The sequence below is a fragment of the Drosophila ananassae genome, chromosome 2L, assembly GCF_017639315.1.
Source record: "Drosophila ananassae strain 14024-0371.13 chromosome 2L, ASM1763931v2, whole genome shotgun sequence".
Classification (NCBI taxonomy): Eukaryota; Metazoa; Arthropoda; class Insecta; order Diptera; family Drosophilidae; genus Drosophila; species Drosophila ananassae.
In genome coordinates this window covers 11,463,756-11,479,597 of record NC_057927.1, presented here as the reverse complement: position 1 = coordinate 11,479,597, position 15,842 = coordinate 11,463,756, and the positions used below count along the sequence as shown (strand labels likewise).

The window sequence follows — 15,842 nt, the reverse complement described above, 5'->3', positions numbered from 1 at the left end:
GAATGTAAATGAAAATGGAGACGCTTGAGAATCCGCTTACTTTATTCTTGCTTCTACTCACATAATGATGAAATAAATATTAGCTTAAACCAAATTGACTAAAACGTTATGCTCGTTTAACTCTTACGGTCTACTTATGTCAATAGGTTTTGGTTTAGGGATCTTGGACAAGTTCATCGGCCACAACTATTAGTGGCTATGTACATGGCTAAGATGGAATTTGAATGGGCTTATCAGCTAGTTAGGACTGGAAAGCAATGACTTTTGAGTTCCTTGTCATTGGGCGCGAGTTTCACGAAAATAAGTTCAGTCTGATGAATAGAATACAAAGTTGGGAAGCGACTGAAACCTACACTGCCAGGGGTCTCCCAGAAATCATTGAGTCTTAAGATAAAAATCATAAAAAAACCAAAACCCGTGGCTAGTAAATTCCACTTCTTAGCTCTAATAAAAAGTTCTATAAATACCAACTACTAGACAATAAATACTTACGAGGAACAGTTATAAATAGATTTGAAATTCGTAGCGTAGACCTGGAATACTTAAGAACTATCGGCTTACATTTGGCTTTACCTATGTCTAGTACAACTACCGAACTTATTGTCTAAGCCTCTGGTGCATTCACATATTGGCCACTCCACTCCTGGAGTCATTCCTGGAATTTCCTGGGCCCCATTTAGAGAAACTCCGCGTCGCTGAAGGACGTCGGCCCGTGGACCGCGAAAGTTGAACGCTTGCGGGTGGTGTGTGCCAGCTATCATACCTCCGACATGGCCGGCACGGTCACCACCTTGCTGGGCCTCTCGCAGATGACGACCCGGGCATTGGCCTTGTTGGTTGATCGGCGCGAGACGGTCAGCGAGGTGGTCAGGGTTCGCATGGAGTCGCAGCTGTTGTGGAGCCGCCGACCCACGGTGTGGCAGCGATTCTGCTGCGAGTTGTTGCGATACGACTTGCAGCAACAGGTGAACCACTTGAAGGGCGGAAAGCGACTGCAATAAGATAATATTTCGGTTTTTTTAATAAAATATAAATAATAACTTTTAAAAAGCTTACTTACCTTAGAGTACGAAAGACTTGCGAGGAAAAAAGACAGTAAATGAGAGGATTGGCCGCTGAATTCAATGGAGCCAGGCTCTGGATAAAAGTGGCAATGGCGATGTTGGTCTGCGAGTGCGGGATCTGGCCAAAGACCTGGAGCAGATCAAAGACGATGTATGGCGACCAGCAGATGATGAATACAAAGACTATGGTGAGAGTCATCTTGACGGTCTTGACCTTAGCTCGTGGTATGATTCCTCTCGAGCTTGCTCTTCTGGCAGGAGCAGCTCCAAAACCAGCTCGTTCTGAAAAATACTTTTATAGGATTATATTTTTAACATTATTTTTTCTATCTAACCTGTAGGAACGAATATGGAGCCCTTGGCCCATATCGTCTTTACAATAATCGCATAGCACGCAGAAATAATCAGCGCTGGAATAGCAAATAACGTGGCCGAAACCAGACTCATGTACACCTGCCAGGCCATGGGCGAACCTAGTTCAATCCAACACTGTGGATGTCCTTGGATGAGCTTCTCCTCGTATAGCACCAGAATTGGAAGGGAGAAGACTGCGGAGATGATCCAAGCACCAGCCACTAGGTGACGAGCTCTCTTCCCTATAAAATAAATTTCATCTATAGTAACAACCATTATTCGGCCATTATTAAGTTTGATAATCAAGTTTAGTTAATGATTATTACAAATTCGAAATTGCAGTAAAATATTAAGTGCCACGTTTTTGTAAAAATTTTATGTAATCCGAATAAACGAGCAGCAGGGTTTTGGCGAACAGCATTTTGCAATTAGAAAAGTTTTTACACGACGACGACTTACACGACTTTGAGAAGTTCATGGGGTGCGTTATTGCATCGTATCTGTCGATGCTCATGGCCACCAGCACGTAGGTGGACGAGTATGTGACGCACACCTGCGAGAAGCGGATGACCTTGCAGGCCAGGTTGCCGGCCCTCCACGAAATCGTAATCCGCCATATTATGTCCGTCAACACGTTGAGCAGTCCCACGCAGAGATCTGTGAAAATTGGCAGGGAACCGGAGAGGTTGAAAATGGAAAATCTGAACAAGTCAGGAAACAACTCACCTGCCAGAGCCAGCTGCTTGATGAAGTAGTTCATTCGCGATTTGCGGTTCTTGTTGATGAACATCACGAACAGGACCGCCGAATTGCCCAGGACGATGATGGTGAAGAGGATCCACAGCACAGCAAACTGCTCCGTCTGGAAGGAAACAGGGTTTTGTCACATTTCATTAAGCGTCTATAAAATTCATTGTCAACAAAGTGTTAAGAACGGAAATCACGCATAAAACTCAATTTAATGCTCCCCTGACACACACGCTCACACGCCATGTTGTTTATGGCCCTTTAAATAGCCATAAAAATTATAGAGCTATGAAGTCCTGGCGCGGTAGCGGGCGTGGGGAGATAGGGGCGTGGCTGATGGCAGGATGTGCCAGAGGAAGTTTGTTCTTTCCAGCTCAGTACTAACAAGACTAGGACAACACGGCAGCCCACACAGACGCAGCCGTGATGGAGGCGAAGACAGCAAACGTTGCGCCAGCAGGAAATTGCTGTCAGGATGAAGGACTACGTAGGTCTAGTTATTGCCTGAAATATGACCATTTCGCGGGTCTACATTCTTTAGGGGATATTTTTAGAAACCAAATATTATAATTAATAAAATCATTTCAGATTATCTGAAAAATATGTCTGGTAGTAGACTTATTTTTTTTAGTCCCTAATTATATTTAATTTCATTCAATAATGACATTGTATTTTCTAGAAATAAAACAAAATAATGCTATTTTGCCAAATTTAATCAGAATTCGAAATAATATTACTGTCTGTCATATTCAACCGTCAGAAAGATGTATGATTTTTAGAGCAAATTAAATTTATTTTCAAACGCATCGCGAAGCAAACTCATATATGTACAATGTCCTGTGTTCCGAGAGTGGGTATTGAAGGTGAGTTTGAGTTATGGCCTCGGGGTCTGTGCAGTCTGACGCCAACGCTGATGTCGACGCCTTAAGGGCGAGCAGAAAGCAAACTTTCCCCGAAAAAAAAACTTGACAGGCTTCGTCCTTGGTCCTTGGCGCTCTACACCGACTAAAGTCGCCCCAGCTTATGCTACAACTTTTTGCGGCCCCAATACCCTGGTTATGCTTGCAGCATTCACTTGCTCATTTTTTTTGGGTGTCCGGAGGAGGGCCTAAGTGCGACTTATATACAAAAATAAATATCGCCAGACAGATATATTCTGTTCCGGAGACTTTTTGGCGCAGTGAGCCTCTATTCCGTCTGGCGGTACATCATGTTGCGCAAATTGGCGCATAAATCAGCAAATGAGCATACCTCGACCAAGGCCCGGCTATTTTTACTCGTTCCTGGCACATCCTGTCTGGCCCGTTTTTCATTATTCGCCGGTGTCGCGTTTATTATTAAATACGCCTCCGCTGCTGTTGCCGCTGTTTCTGCTGTTGATGTTGCCCCACGTCATTTATTAGGGGCAAGAATTTTTGCATTTACCCAAGTGAAGTTGAACGGTTTCCTCTTTCCAAGCTGTGATTTGGCCTTTCTTTTTGTTCTTGCAGAAAATGACTTGGCAAGTTTCCTTAAAGCCTTTGTCGGCTTGGTGTCGCAAGGTGTTTGGGGTTCGGCCTCTCAAGTGCAATTTTCCAGCGTGACTTTTAAGAAAGTAGATTCGCGCTTGAACTCAAGTTAACGCATTCAGAAGTTTTCACGCTTTGCAAAAGTTTTCCCCCATTAGATGTTGGCTCAGCTCCTATTTTTGAAAAGGATCATGATTTTTTTATTCAGCAAGTGTTTTCTAAATATTTCCGTTAACACATTTAGATTTACACTTCGTGCCTATCGAGGGGAAAAGTTGTGTTTTCTTTTGGAGGATTTTTTTCATAGATGCTTACAGGAATCAACATTTATAAAGGTCATTATTTATATTTCCCTTTAAATATCCTATAAAATGATAAATTATTTAGGAAATAATTGTCTATCCAACTGAAAAAAAAATGCAATAACTTTTTAATACAGAAAAATCAAATTTTTCAGATTACTTTTTAGTCAGTGTAAGGATTTTATTATGTCCCATGCTGTGGGCGCTATAAAAATGTAATAAATGGCATATTGTAAGCCTTTTTTAATGATCGACCATTTCTGGTTGCCTTTTTTTTCTCTTATTTTTATTTTTTTTCTTCGTTTTGCCGTGTGTGCTTGTGGTTGTAGGAGTTTCCCTTTTTTTGGCAAGTCATTATGTCTTTTTCAATTTGGCTTTGCACCTCGAGGAAATTGCTTTTTTGCTGGAAGAACATTAAAAGTGCGAAATTCAATTTTAGGGGCCAAAGAGTTGAACGCATAAGCCCAAAGGCCAGCGTTTAAAGAAGCGCACAGATAAGACCCCAAAAGGGCAGAAATGGGAGGCTGGGAGGACGGGAATCTTCGCCAGAGCGACCGTAAATCCTCATTAAAAGGCAATTCTTGCAGAGGCAACAATAATACCACATCGCCACCTGTTGCGGTACCGGCGGCGACAACGGCAGCTGGGCCCAGAGAAACTTTATCTGCAGCCTCAAACTATTATGTCTGATTATTAAGTGGGACAGCCATAACAATAGCAGCCACTTGGCACTTGAGTGCCACGCGCGGCGCATCGTTGCCTCTTCCTAGTCCTTTTTCCGTATCCGGTTAAGGGTTAAGGGAATCCCTTGCCACACTTGCCACACCCTTCTCGTTCACAGGACTCGTTTTTTGTGTTGTGCCAGCGACTTTAAGTGCACTTTGTGCGGCTTGGGATCTTGTGGCTTTAAGCTCACTAAATCGCCGTGCTGACAAATTTCAACCACTGCCTGCGGATCGTAAAATGCAGCAACAAAGACAAATGGGTGGCCGCAAACAAAAGGCAATGGGAAATTAATTTCATTTTTGCAAGAAAGGAGGAGCTTTTCATTGCACCCCGCCCTTGGCAGTTGTTGCAGTTGTAAGAGCCACAGGCAGCTGCGCTTATAAATCAGTCCTTGTAGCCCAGTTCCGCGGCAGTCCCGGCAGCTGCGACCCCACTAGATTTCTCTTCGGGATAGGGACTTGACCATACTCTATTAGATATATTACTATAGATATTCAAGTTTTGTGTAGTGATTCATATTTTTTGTGATACACCCATGAATAATTTTATTTTCGAATTCAATAGGACACTTGAAAGTCTAGGATAAAGTATCCAACTTGGCCCATAAGCTTAATCAACTTTTATTTTCGCTGCTTATATTTAAAAAGCATCTGAGCCGAGGACGCGGAGCACATGCCACATGCCGCATGCCACTTGGCCCCCATTGTTGGCTGGCATTTCCAGCTTAAGTTTTTCGGTGTGTGTGTGTGCGTGTAGTTCTGTGTGTATAAAGTGAGTTTATGCGAGTCTGCGTTGAATGTGTTTTGTTTGGCTGTTTGGCTGCTTGTTTGTTTTCCTTTTCGTTTCCTTAGCACTTTTCAGGGCATTCATTAATAGCGATTACATTGTGCTTGAGTGCCCTGGCTCCAGAGAAGTTGCATAAAGTAAAATTAAATTTGATATTACGTATTACGTATACGCCGCGTGCTGAGCTAGCAAATGGTCAGATAATAAGCATTAGCAGAAAACTTTCGAAACCAGTTCAACGAACCCTGAGAAAGCCGGGTGCCAACGCAGGAGCATATTGTGGGGAAAGTATCCTTAGATATATAATCATCACCCAACAACGAACATTCATGCATACATAGTATTCGGGGAAGGACACTTGAGCTCGGTGGAGATAAGAGCGTATTATTTTGGCATAAAAACATGCATTTGGGTCAAGCCGAGCACATCAATCATGGTTTTTATAGTGGGTTTGTGTTGCTATTTCAGTAACAATGGCTGGCCAGTCTCGTTTTATGAACTGTTCTCTGGCAAAAGCCACCAAAGTCAGCTCGGCAGGAGTTTGGGTTAAACGTGCACCGGAAACACGGCTTAGAAATATCAGACCATAACTTTTCATCTATCTTTTTTTATGAACTTAGTTTAGAGTATTTTTGTAAGAGTCTTTAGGAAGTTTTCATAAAAAGGAAAAATAATTAGAGTCATTTCTCTCACTGTTTGAAAGCCTGGTCGACTGCGCTTTAATTCGCCTAATGGCCAAACATTTTGTCATCAGCTGGCTTAAATCATTTCACCCAGAGCCGTCCCCTCTCGGCCGTGCATTTTTGGCGTTGATGTTGACACAAATTGAAATTAATAAAAGCCCGTCACCACGGCCAGTGGCAGTGCCAGTGCGTTTGTACATGCTGTTGACAAACTGTTGAGTGGAATTTTGGGGCACTTAAGTGCGTGTGTGTGCGGACTGGGAAACATGAAAAATTACCAAAGATTTGCCAACATAATTGTGGTTGGTTATGAAAGCCATCATAAAGCGCCACAGGCTGACATAATAGTTATTTAACTGGTCCCGGAACTTTAGGCTGGACTTCTAGAAATATGACTTCATTTTGGGTAACTATAATGAGAGATTATCAGGGTGACTCTGAAATAATCTCCTCTTCCCCACTGACAACTAACAACTGACCCACTAAACGGCTCGATAAATTTCCCGTCTAACAGAGAAAAGAACCCATAGCCGAACATCAAATTGTTACGCCAGTGACTCGTAAATTCAAGGGTCAACAAAACACATTAATCAAATGAGTCGAACATAAATTCAGCTAGTTGGCCCAAAGATGGCCATAAAAGAATCTCACAGATAGCCCAGTGGAATGTTGTCGCAATGCAAATGGGACTGATGTATAAATAAATTAAAGGGCCAAACAAACATAAATATGAGTCGGAATGGCCTGATGCCATAAGATAACCTTAGCATCAGTGTTGGCCAAAAAAGAAGGACCTTTGGCATAAACACAATTTTTTAGATGCGTGTTTTTAAAATAGAATTAATTAATAAAGTGTCTAGTTACAGTTTCCCTTTTATATATCATATATCTCTTGCTCTGAAGCTATTTTCCCAAATTGTGACTGACCAGACAAAGGGAAAACAAAGGCGAGGTTGTACCAACATTATTAACAAGCAGACAGGCAAACAATAAATATAAGCACGCGCCTAGAACTATGCAAAACAAATTACAGCCTGCCCCCAGGACGAAACAGAGGATGTGGAGAATCTGCTGCGGTTGACGGAAGTTACGGCCGAATTTCCATGTGTGTGGGCGGTGGTGAGTGTGAGGAGGTGGGGGCAATGTCTGCCTGGCAATTTGCATAAACAACATAGGCATTTGTGATAGGCAACAAAAGTCAAGTCAGGCATAAATTTGAATATTTTTCCCAGCCATTTACCGCTTGAGTTGGGTTCCCATTGGGTTGCTGGCGATAATTAACACATAAGCGGCAGCCACATGTCCTGCCATCGTCCTGCCCCAGTGTCTCTATATCGGATCCCATCTATCTCTGTCTTCGTCTGCCAAATGAACTGAGGGACAAGGCATTAAGTAGCCATGCCAAATCGTTTTATTTGTGTGGTCAGCAGATAAGTTGACAGGCAACGGGGCGTCGAAATTGAAGTCGGATTTTAACCAGACACCGTCTGTCAGTCAGCCAGTAAGTAAGCGGTTTGATTTTCGCCGGCAGACAACTTATAAAGGTGGTCCAGCCAATCAATAATAAATTCAAGGTGCTCTTAAAGCTTTTTTAAGGAGTTCAGAGATGATTCAGTCCCAAGTTTATGATTCCATTACCCGATTCATTACTTTCCATGCTTTCCTTTCAATGAACACTTATGTATTTAGCCAGGAACTACTTTATAATTGCAACTTTTCCAGTAGTATGTGTCGAAAGTTTCGTCTACCTAATCCCTATAGACATCATTAGAAGCCTTTTGTCCAAGTTTAGATTAACTTTCCGTGCCGAAAGATACCAAACTAAATGGAAACTTTCAACTTGCCTAAAGTTTGGATCAACATTTCTTTAACGACTAAGAACTAAGCAGACTGCAGGGATGTTTTGTTGATGTATCTACTTTAACTCCTACTCTGGCAGAGGCTGAAAGTGCCACTTGCCCCATCCTACCCGCTGGGATCCTACAAATTTAATTAACGTCCAGCTTGCAAAGGACAGCAACACCTAGCGATTAACGAAAAAGACAAGTTCCGGGCAGCAGCAGGAGCAGCAAAATCTATCGAAAGCAAAATAAACTTTTTCTTAATTTAAAATTCCACAACTGGCACTTGTCAAAGGAGGTTGGAATGCGGCAGCTGAGGCAGGGCTCTGTGGCAGCGGAGGCAGGACACACGGAAATGCAGCAGCTTCATGGGAGAACAGTTCTTGGACCAGTTTAAAAGTCTGTCTGGCTGTCTCTTTGGCTGCCTGCCTGGCAGGCAGTCTAGTGGTAGTCCGGACTCCGGAGTCTCGACTCTACAGCGACTAAAAACTAGACGCCAGAGTTGTTACTTCTGATTTTGTGTTGCTTCTACAGTTTAAGGATTTTTTTCCCATTTTTGTTATTTTTCCGCCTTTTCCCTGCACAGCCGTTCACGTGTTTTTCTATATGCTTGAGCACCACTTGGCAGCTGACTTTGATTCCATTTAGTAAGTAAGACTTGATTCCTCGGCGAATGCCACCTCATTCCCTCGGTTCCTTCCGGACTCAGGGCTCCGAAGGTGCCAAGTCAAGTAATTTTGTGTGTAAATGAAAAGTGTTGCCATGTTCTGTTATGCAAATTGCTGCGGTTCTTGTCGTTGAGGGATTGCTGGAGCATGACTTTGGCATATAAAGTTCGGCAGCCAACTTTAGACTGGATAAAGTGAACACAGAGTGTTGCTTGGGTAAGCCTGAAAAATTTGCGTAATTTGTAGTGCAGCCATCTCTCACTTAGGCCTCAAATGTAATTTAACCACATAAGCAATTAAGACGGATAAGATAAACAAAGAGGGCTTACATGAGGCAGAGAATAATACAGAGTGGTATACCATTTTAATTAGTTGCAGTAATAATTCGCATTTATTAAATATTCAAAAGCAATTCAGAGAAAGCTTATTCCAAAGAAGAAACCCTACAAAATGATATGCAAATCCACATACTTATCTATAATTAAATGAAATATTAGGTGGCCAGCGATTCGAGGGGTATCTGGTATTGAAAATCGACCCTTTCGTAAAATCAAACTAAAATCCGACCCTTGATCTCATTCAATATTTAGTTTCATGCAGAAGAGCTCTTGAAAACTGAAACTGAATCATAATCTATAATTAAAATACAAACCTCTGATTGAAATAAGTGGAATACCATAAAATTTGAAATGCGAATCAAATGCAACATTAAATGCGTAACTGTGTGGGTGCGAGAGGGCATTATAAAGTGCTTTGTGTCAAAGGAAAAAATGCATGGCTTGTACGTGATGCGCAAGCCAAATGCAAGCACGCACTTAATCATTTATGCACACACCCACACCACACACACTCCAACCCGTGTATTTGTGGGTGTCACATTTGACATTGCGCACGTAGAAAGCGGAAACGGAAACGGAAAGGCGGACGCGACTTTTACACGCTTCGGTGGAGTTCTACTTTCAAGTTTATTTGGGATATGCTTTATTGGAAACTTAAAATGCCCTAAAAGTACATTTTTAAATCTATCGCATCAAGAGAGTATGTATTTTGAAATAAAAACTTTAAGTAGAAGTTATATTGTAAAAACCCACTCTTTTTGACATAAAACTTAAAAAATATTCTAAGAAATTCCCAATGGATCCTTTTTGACACCCGAAATACTTTAAGTGCCAAAAGCACTTTATTTTTTCTTTTATTTTCCGCCCTTAATGGATTTGCATTATTTTTTATTTTACTACCAAAGTTTTTGTTCTCTTTGCATATAAAGTCTTTGGGGAATTTAGCAGGAATAAATAAAAAATACATTACCTATTGGGATTGTAATGGTGTCTTAAGTAGAATTATTTTATGAGCGAGTGAGAAATATTAAAAGTTTATAGTTGTCTGGCATTTTTCGGAATCAGACATAATCAAATTTCAGTGACATGGTCGGGGCAGAGGATGTTTGTGCCAATTTCATGGGAATTGCGTAAATGACGTTGCTGCTTCCGCTGCATTGGCATTGGCACCTCTTCCTCTCCGCCCCTCACAGAAACGTCAGTCTTGCCACTTTGATGCTTTTTGGCATGTACTACCCGTTACTTTGATGTGGTACTAGCTCTGCCCCACCTCTCGGGTGAAAGAAATTTTGTTCTAGGTATGTAGTCTGCGTGCTGATTGCCGTGTATTCCCCGCCCACTTCCGATTCAGTTTGCTTGCATGTTAGTATGTGTGTATTTTAAACAAAAAGCTGCAGAAATTCGTCGAATTTTTGAAGTGAATTTCAACGGATACTTGATTTTACAAGGGGAGCGCTGGGTTTTGTTTAGCAAAAAAAGTACACAAAAACGGAGTAATCCATGTACACAAAAATCAAGGTTGATTTTTAAATTCCAGGTTATATTTTAAGCTTTTTTAAGAAAATACTGCCTTTTAAATAATTATATTTTGTTATAATATTTAAACAATAGAATAGCTCCAAAGAACAAATAACCATACTTTAATATTGTTTGTTTTTATTAAATTAAAAGTTAAATCAAATTATTCTAATAACATTTTTTTAAGACAACTTTGTAATAGAGCCGTCTGAAACACTCACTTGAGTCATTTCACTTCATTTCATTGAAAACGCCGCACAATTCATTGCATACTTTGGTGCTACTCGGGGAGCTGACCTACTTCCTAGTAAGTCATGTAAATAGCTCACTGAGGCACTCAGACCCCGTCCCGACTCCCAGCCATCTGTCTCACTCTGTTTCCTTCGTCTGGTGACACTTTTTCTGGTCCTGCTGCTCCTCAAGTATTTACGGAGCATAATTTCGCTGTTGGTTTGTCGCACTTTGCATTTTCTCATTAAGCGCATTTCGCGCACTTGCACAAAACCAGCTATAGAAGGAGCTGAAGATGAATGTCCTCCACTTTGGGAGATTTCTTCTTGCTTACACCCACCCCATCTCTCGGCCGCTCCATTCCTCATTCGCCATGCAGCTTAGTATTCCGGGTAGTGTCGTAAAACTCCATACATTCTGCTGCAATTATCTGGCCTGGGGGTCATCGGGTCCCTTAGGCGCGGATTTCAGCGCTTTTACGATTTGCATAATTTACACAACCGCCCGTTTCTTTTTTTTACGATTTTTTAAGTGCCACCCAAAGCGAGTGTACTTCGCGCTGCGCTATTTTATTAGCCACCCGAATGCAGTCGTGTGTACTCCGGTTACGTTCCTTAGCTTTTTTTGCGGGCCAACGCTCTGCGTTGCTCATACGCAGTGTGGAACTGTAATTGACTCGGGCTATGTAAAATTTATTGTGTGCACTTGCTGCTTATGCATGCAAATTGTAATGATGCGAAAATGTAGTTGCGGGTGCTCCTGCTCCCGCCCCTGCTACTCCGCCACCCTTATCCCTTAACACTTTGAGATAAATGCCAGTTTTCGGTGTGCCATGTGGGCGGGCTGTCAGCTGAAGTGAGTGGCATTTTGTGCTTATGAAAATGAAATTAAATTTTTTACTCAGCTCCGTTTTAGCAGCTGACAATTTGGGTTGAGTGTGCTGGGGGGATAGCTGGCCCGCCTCCATTGTTCTGGCCCTTATCGTCGCAGCTTATTGTTGCACAAAATGTTGTCATTAAGAGAACTTCCGCCCCGTGATTACGATTGTCGTTTGAGAAGAGGGGGCATGTGCCACAGGATACATGTGCACTTATCAGCTGTCGTGAATGCGAGTGTTTTTCCAGCATATCCCATAGATTTTTCAACCTGTGACTGCCCCACTTTTATTACACTCATATATATAAAGATAAACATATATTTTTGCGACATTTTTGTTTTCGGGAAATACAATCCCCTTGGCTAAACAAAAATATCAATAATAAAACACACATTTGTCAGCAGCTGGCTATATGGACGATTGGCCCAGGGCCTTTGTTTGCGCCCTCTGATTGCCAAAAAAATAGCAACATGTGAAGAAAAAAGGATAAATTTCCTCATTGTAATATCAGGAAAATAGTTTCATTTAATAACTATATAGTAGAGTTGCTAAAATGTTTAAGAAATCAGCATCAATATGTAGAGGAAACTCTCAATGACTTTTCTTTGAGTGTAGCGGACTACCAAAAATTGAGGAAAACAAACAGCAGCTTGAAGCCAAGGACGTAGGGTGGGTGGATCCGACGAAGCTCCGTAAATTCCTCCTTAGCATAGTGGGAAAACAAATCAATTAGACGTTAAAAAGAAACAGAATCAGCACGAGGTCTCGAGTGGGAGTACCATAGCAATGGTAACCACAAAAACACATGTGGATGGGTTTCCGTTTCCCAGTTGGTATTTCGGGGACGGGGGCGGCGATCTCCCCTGACGACGCCCACTTAATGGTTATCAGTTTGGGGGAAACGCTATTAACACCATGTTGATTTATTGCAATTTAATTTGGTTTCAATTTGGGGTTTTCGCCTCAGCGGCGAGTATTTTATTTCACAAATTATGTGCAGACACAACGGGGCGTGGCACGGATTTGGCCAGACTTGGGCGTGCTTAGTCCTGTGGTTATTTATAGCGGTTAACTCTCCCGGGCGAGGACCCTCCGAAGATTGATTGCCGATGGACAGTAAAAAGGTTTTCTCGACTTTAAAAGGAAGTTTGTATTTTTATTTACTTTTTATGGTTCATGAAATGCATAAAGAATTTCTTTTCGCAATAAAAAGCGACCCAGTCCTCCGAAGGCTGCCTTTGCAAACAGTTTTGGCGTTTCTATTATTTCCATCTCTTTGCTTTTCCTCTTCCATAAAATATACTCGTAATATATCCACATGTAGAAGAGCCTTTGTGATGCAAACAGCGATGAAGGCGAACTTTGCCAGAAATTTATTGATTCCATGTTTAATATTTGACTAAAAAATATCAAATACCCATTTCAAACGGCAACTCGTTGGGTGGAAAACTTTTTGGGGCACCCAGTCCCCTTTTTAATTGTTGCTCCGAGTTCAAAGTTCAAGCGTGACAAATAAACCAACAATTAACTCGAGCACTCATTAAGTCAATTCTTCATCCATCCACCCCCTGGTTTGGTTCTCGAAAATATTTGTGAAATTAACACTTCCATTGTTGCTGTTGTCGTCTCGCATAAGTTTCGAAATTTAGCCCGTTTATAGCCATTGACAGGCTGGCTGGCTGACTTACTGACAGGCTGGGAGCCGAGGAGGCAAATTATAACAATTAGTTGGCAGAAGACGCTTATTGATTTTGTTGGTCAAGTGACACTTTGGGGAATTTGAACAGTCTGTTTTGGAAAATACGGCCATTAAAAGATTCGCCATCTCTTGGCGCGACCATTGAACCTGAGACATGGAATTGAACTACTGCTCCGGCTTGGTGTCCTGGTCGGTGTCGGTGAACGCTTGATGAGCTGCCAAAAAATCAGCCAAGCCGAAAAGTCAAGAAACCTGTCCTGCGGCCTCATCACGGTTAGATTAAAGTGGCGGAAGTGCATTGACTTTCAATGCGAAATGAAATACAATTCTCATATTTTTTTCCAAAACAAACAAAGGCTACACTGAAATTAATGAATTCAAACTTCAGGACACATAAAAAGGTACCTTATTTTTCATAAATAATATAACTTACAATATAATGAGCTAAGAAATGTCAATATTTCTCATGTTGAAAATGATTGGAAATAATTTCTTTCACTGCAACTGTCACAGGATATTCCTGGCAGCAACAAATCCTTATAAATCGCTATGACACATCCAACTAACAGGCGACGTGCCAGATAAAACTCTTGTCAAAACGTATTTTATGGGCCTGGCCCAAGGATGCGGCGAACGCATAGAAAACGGCAGAAGTCATCAAGGACCTGCGGCCATCCTATCACGTTGCTGCCTTAATAAAATTGATGTTGGTCGCTTTGTCGCATTGTCGCACCGCCTTGGCCTGGCATGGCCTGGACTGGTCTTGGCCGTTCCATTGCTACAAACAATTCCACTGGCCAATGGGCAAATAATGTTGTTAACTCATTTTTATCCAAGTGTGCGCCACATCGTCCCCATGGTCGCATTTGAGGCCAGCTCGTTGGCCACTCAAGCGCTTGATGGTCTTGATGTCCTTGTGGGCATTTCGTTTTGTCAACATCTCGACTCGACTCGGCCCGGCTCGGATGGAGCAAATGTAATTAAGCCCAATCACGCGTGTCCGCCGCCTGGAATTATGCTTTAATTTGCGTTAAAGCTCGGCAAGTGTGATTACACCTCCTACAGCGCCTTCGTCGCGAAGGCAGCATCTCCGAAGCCAGTTCCCACATATGTTTATTTACTGCCAAGAGTGTTGGGCAAATACTCGAAGCCGGGTACAATAAACAAGCAGCTCAGCTCAGCTCAGTCCTCCCGACTGTCTCCCCAAGCTGCTTAGTGCTGTAATTTTCTCTACTGCCCAGCACATCTACTCTCGGCACTCGACACTCCATACTTAGCTCAAGGCAAATTAAATTGCTAAAAAAGCTGTGAAAAAATGTGCAGAGAAAAGGATCCCCCTGCAGTCGTCGGTTAATGATGCCGCTTTGTGGCCACTAAGTGTTTAACCTTCCAGACTCGAAGACAGCTCCAGAATCAAAATCAGTCCCAGGCCCAGACAGCGACATGTGTCCCATATTTTACATGCGTCAAGTCTCGCCGTTCTGCTGCCTGAGCTGCTTAATTTTCCTTGGCAAATAAGCTTAAGACAAAATTTTACGCTAGATTAATGAGTTCTTGGAATCGACGCGCTTTCGGAGAATAATATTTGCAAAAGCCGAGAAAATTGCGGCAAGGACTCAAATTTATCCTGCAGGCAAGCCTTTTTTTCAAGGCCCATTCTAAGAAAGTGGATTCTTAAGCCAGCACTGTTGAACATTTTATCATATTTGTGGTTTAAAGCCTTGAAAGAATCTTTGTACGCCCATTTAATGTTCTAATGTCCTTGTCTATTTTTTTCTATATTAAATTCAATTTGATTGCAACACTGATGCCTCATCCTTATGCCGTTTGAGTGGCAAATTAGCCGCTATTATTATAAGGGCAGCTGTTTGACTTTTATCAACATGCAAACAGGCAATGTTGTGTTTTTCGTTTTTGCAAATATTTGCTTTGGCACCATAGAAAATAGCAATTAATTTTGGCCTTTGATGGCCACATTAGCCGGCACACCAGGGCCACCGTTGTTGTATCAAAACTGTGTCGCATAAATATATGCACTGGGAGAGGACACCACATGAGGTCCTGGCTAAAATTAGATGAAGTGCGAGTGTTCGAGGGCCAATATGAAAGCCGGGACCTTGGAACGGTGACAAGCGGTTTGCTAAATGAGGGCCAGTCTCATTAGAGCATATGTAATTATGGGAGCAAAAACGCTGAGACGCAGCCAGTGAAGGATACGTCAAGGACTAGCAGGGAACTTTAATATTTTCCTCCTGCGCATTTGAATTTCCATCAATGGACCAACAATGGCTCAGGGCATGTGCGGCTGCATAATGTGCTTTGGTTTCCTCAGGCTAGCAAACAAGCAAACAAATAAACGGACATAAAATGGCGCAATACTCTCGATTATTCCTGCCACGGGCCAGCATGGAAAGTGATTCCCATCGGAAAATTGTGGCCAAGTGCTCGTTTTCATACAAGGGCTATAATGCTTTTTTATCCCCTCCACATTTCTCTGTTG

The 15,842-nt window shown here is 42.1% G+C and overlaps 1 protein-coding gene across 1 annotated transcript in view; it reads right to left on the bottom strand.

Moving 5' to 3' along the window:
• Window positions 1-20: 20 nt before the first annotated feature.
• LOC6501004 (cardioacceleratory peptide receptor) overlaps window positions 21-15,842 on the bottom strand; it is a 30,688-nt gene continuing 14,866 nt past the window's right edge. Inside the window, exons 3-7 of the mRNA XM_032449541.2 lie at window positions 2,145-2,280; window positions 1,878-2,075; window positions 1,400-1,660; window positions 1,061-1,346; window positions 21-992 (exon numbers count right to left, since the gene is read on the bottom strand). Coding sequence (XP_032305432.1) covers window positions 758-992; window positions 1,061-1,346; window positions 1,400-1,660; window positions 1,878-2,075; window positions 2,145-2,280 — 1,116 coding nt within the window. The 3' untranslated portion in view covers window positions 21-757. The remainder of the gene's footprint in view (window positions 993-1,060; window positions 1,347-1,399; window positions 1,661-1,877; window positions 2,076-2,144; window positions 2,281-15,842) is intronic.